This window comes from Elephantulus edwardii, unplaced genomic scaffold (assembly GCF_000299155.1).
Source record: "Elephantulus edwardii isolate Elephantulus edwardi_28Jun2011 unplaced genomic scaffold, EleEdw1.0 scaffold00086, whole genome shotgun sequence".
NCBI lineage: Eukaryota > Metazoa > Chordata > Mammalia > Macroscelidea > Macroscelididae > Elephantulus > Elephantulus edwardii.
Genome location: NW_006399836.1, coordinates 7,072,462 through 7,076,758, shown reverse-complemented (window position 1 = coordinate 7,076,758; position 4,297 = coordinate 7,072,462). Strand labels below are relative to the sequence as shown.

Genomic DNA, 4,297 nt, shown 5'->3' with positions numbered 1-4,297 from the left:
AGAGTGAACTTGGGCTGGGGGCAGGGGCGGGGAGAAAAGTGCAACAATGAATGAATGGAATTCCAAAATCTCTGTAGATGCTCATTGAAATTAATAATAATAATAATTTTTAAAAAACCAATAAAGATTCTCACCACTGGATCAGCTGGCAGCATTGTGATGGATGGTGAAGAGATTGAGATTGTTAACAGCATTAGTTAGTTTGGCTTTGTAATCAACATTGTCGGCACCAAACAGCCAGGAAATCAAACGATGAATTACATTGGGGGGAAAAAAGTCTGCTGTCAGGGATCTCTTCAGGGTACTAAAGATCAATAATGTCAGTTTAGAAACTAAGGTGCACCTGATCCAGGGCATGGTCTTTGTAATTACTTGCTATGCATCAGAAAGCTGTACAATGACTAGGAATGATAAAAGGAGAATTGATGGCTTTGAGCTGTGATGCTGGAGAATAATAATATTGACTACACCACGGACTGTGAGGAGAACAGATTTGTTTTAGAGAGGGTGAAACCAGGCTTCTCCTTGGAGACAAGGATTCTGAAGCTTCGTATGACATACTTTGGGTATGTTGCAAGGAGAGACCAGTCCCAGGAGGAGGCATAATGCTTGGGAGAGTAGAGGGACAGTGCCAGAGAGGAAGACCCTGGATGAGATGGGTTGGCTTAGTGACTGGGATATTGAGAATAGGTGTGTCAGAGAGAATAATGTTGGCACAGGATAGAGCAGGATTCAGAGCTGTTGTACGTAGGTTCAGTGAGTCGTAAGCTACATGATGGCACATAACAGCATTATGTATTAAGCCTTATTGTTTCTAGGTACTATCAAGTCAGCTCTTACGTACAACAGAAAGGAATTGTGCCCCATCTTCACAATGAACAAAGACCTGCACCATACTCACAATGCTTAAACCCTCATGAAACCCTGAACTGGGTAATTCCTCATCATTATAAACATTTGCTTGTTCAAGTTGCACAGTGAGTTAGACAAAAGTGAAGAAAAATCAATGCCTTTGAATTGTGGTATTGACAAAAAATATTGAATACCTAAAAGAAATTAATACATCTTTCTTGAAATAAGTACAGACAGAATACTCTTTCGAAGTGAGCTGGACAATGACTGGGGAGGATAGAAAGAGAGTTGATGCCTTTGAGCTGTGGTGCTGGAAAAGAGTATTGAATATACCATGGACTGCTAGGAGAACAAACAATTTCATCCTGAAGAGGTTGAAGCCAGACTGCTCCTTGGAAGCAAGGATTCTGAAGCTTTGTCTGACATACTTTGGTCATGTTGCAAGGCCAGATCAGTCCTTAGAGAGGGACATCATGTTTGGGAGGGTGGAGGGACAGCGCAGGAGAGGAGACCCTCAATGAGATGGATTGATTCCGTCACTGGGGTAATGGGAATAGATGTGTCGGAGACAATAAGATTGGCAAGTGATAGAGCAGGGTTTAGAGCTGTTGCACATAGGGTCGTTACAAGTCACAGGTGACTCGACGGCACATAACAACAATAAGTCAGGCTTACTGGTCCAATAGCTATTAATCGCTCTGATAGAATATTCAAGAATATGGCCTTCAGTTATCCTTCAAACATGAAACAAAGCTCATCCTTATGGCAGAACCCTTAATCCAAGAATACTGTTGCTGCTGTTGATAGGTGCCATCAACTCAACTACCACTCATCATAACCCTATGAACAACAGATTGAGCCAGGCCCTATCCTGCGTCATCCTCACCATTGATATGTTCAAGCCCATTGTTACAGTTACTGTGCCAGTCCATCTTGTTGAAGGTCTTCCTCTCTTTCTCTGATCCTTCACCTTTCTCAGGATGGTGTGCTTTTCCAAGGACTGGCCTCTCCTGACAAAATGCCCAAAATACATAAGACAAAACTTCAACCATCTTTGCCTTTAAGGAACACTCAAGTAGTACTTCTTCAGAGAGAGTTGTCTGTTCTCTTGGCAGTCCATGGGATGTTCGGCACTGCTCTCCAACACCACAATTAAAAGGCACTGACTCTTCTGTAATGCTTATCCATTTCCCAACCTTCAGATGTTTAGGAAGCAATAGAAAATACCATGGCTCATACTAGGCACACCTTAGTCTTTTAAGTGACATGCTTGCTCTTTAGCACTTTAGAGACTCCATCCTTGACAGATTTCCCCAATGATAGACAGGCCTAATGGTGAACAAAAACTCCGAAGAGGAATTCACTCCTTAGACTAGTGAGCCACTTAAGACACAAAGAGCAACATTTGTCCAGGGAAAAGCTCAGAAGATAAGAAATAGAAAGTAAAATCTCAGGGAGGAAGTGGGAAGAACAAACTTACTTTGTTGTTGTTGTTGTTATGTTCCATCAAGTCACTTGCGACTCATAGGGTCCCTATGTACAAGAGCCCAAAACACCATTCTATCCTGTGCCAACCTCGCCTGTCTCAAACACACTCATTTCCACTGCTCCATTCACAGAATCAATCCATCTCATCGAAGGTCTTCCTCTCCTCTACCATCTCTCCACTCGGCCAAACATGATGTCCCTCTCCATGGACCAGTGCCCTCCTTACAACATGCCTAAAGTATGTCAGATGAAGCTTCAGAATCCTTGACTCCACAGAGCATTCTGGCTTCACCCTCTCAAGGACAAACCTGTTATTGTAATAAAATTAAAATAAATAAGTAAGAATTATTGAATGGAGAACTCATTTCCTTTGCAATCTTTATCAAACCACAATAATAATAATAACATTAATAAAAGTGGAAGAGGGGTTTTCTAGCAAGGGTGAAAAGGGTGATGTGACAACAGGGGAGGACTGAGGGCTGGCTTTAAGTGCACTCCTAGGATGTCTGCAAGCCTCTGCGAAAAGAAGTCCACATTTACGTCTATTCCCTCCCAGGGCTGGAAGCGCTCTCCCTCGTGGTCCACAAAGGTTTCCCGGCAGTCCTCAAACTCTGTGTGTAAGAACAGAAGGCCAGCTTCTAATGCAGGGAAGCCAAGAACATGTTTCTCTGGGGGGAAGTCACCCCACATCAGCTTCCCTCCTATGGCTTCTCCACCACCTCCCCTGACAATTCCTTTCCATGTGAACTCAGTGCCAGTGCCACTAGAAGTCTTCATTTAGAACCTCTGCCCACTGATCCCAGTAGCCTCCCACCTCAAATCCTTCCCACCGGTACCCAGTGGACCAGCTCACCCTGAAAAGACATGCCTTGGATTTGGGCTCCAGCCTCCTGCAGGTCCCTCAGCCCCTGCTGATTTAATCGCCTGTTCCAGTGATACAGCCGGGATGCAAAGATGCTCAGGTGGACGTTAGGGTGCTCCCGCAGGAAAGTGGACACTTCTTGAGCACACTCTACACACAGGCTCCAGGAGATGTACCAGGTGACCCGGTACTGTTTGTCCTGTTCCAGCTCCTGAATGTTTCTGGAGGATAGGAACTGCATTTCCACATGGGTCCCTGGAGGTAAAAGAGAGAGGAAGGTCAGGGCTGTAGGCAGGCTAAATACTGGATGGAGGCCACTGTGCTTCAGTCCCAGAGGCTTCTTCCCTCCCCAGGAGGAAAACATGGACATCAGGCAACCATTCATCCATCTTTTACTCATTCCTGTGTTATTTCTTGATAACCTACCCAGGGTCATGCCTCAGCAGGAACCTGGGAGGCACCACACCTGGTCCTGCCATCAGGAGATCCCAGTTTGGGGAGATAGTCAAGGACCATAGTGAACATCTTCTCCAGCCCACCTGGCATGTCCACAAGGACAGCAGCATTGAGTAAGACGGGGCCACCATCATCCAGCTGCTCTAGACGGTAACACAGGTAAGTCATGTTCTGTCCCAATGTCTGCTGTATGGTCTCAAACTGAAAACGGAAGTCATCTGGAGACAGCCGCAAGCTAGAGGTTACAGTAGGAATGAAAACAAATTAACTTTGGCAATTTGGTTCCTTGTGGGGTTCCAGGTAGCTCTTTCTAGATTCAGATAGGTTTGTTTACCTCATCTTGTCTATCCCTTTGCTGTGATTGGGGCATACTCACTCCTGAGGTCTAGGGGTTGACCCTCCAGCACTTCCATTTGTGACCCTGTGTCTACTAGGTACTTTGCCAAATGTCTCACAAATATCTTCATCTTGGCTGTTACTGCAGCACTGCCACCACACTATCCTGTGCCAGAAGCACCAATATCGCAGGTAAAGTCATTTCCTTCTTGAACACCTTGGCCCCTCTCAGAGACAGTACTTGAGCTGCAGACACCTGCCTAGCTATGACAGTTACCTGGCCAAGAAGGCTGCCAATTTATA

At 45.2% G+C, this 4,297-nt stretch overlaps 1 protein-coding gene across 1 annotated transcript in view; it reads right to left on the bottom strand.

The window, feature by feature from the left end:
- The window catches only part of APOBEC3G (apolipoprotein B mRNA editing enzyme, catalytic polypeptide-like 3G), a 17,911-nt gene extending 14,085 nt beyond the window's left edge, over positions 1-3,826 (bottom strand). The window contains exons 1-3 of the mRNA XM_006890198.1: positions 3,742-3,826; positions 3,194-3,457; positions 2,881-2,951 (exon numbers count right to left, since the gene is read on the bottom strand). Of these exons, the coding sequence (XP_006890260.1) occupies positions 2,881-2,951; positions 3,194-3,457; positions 3,742-3,826 (420 nt within the window). The remainder of the gene's footprint in view (positions 1-2,880; positions 2,952-3,193; positions 3,458-3,741) is intronic.
- Positions 3,827-4,297: the final 471 nt, after the last annotated feature.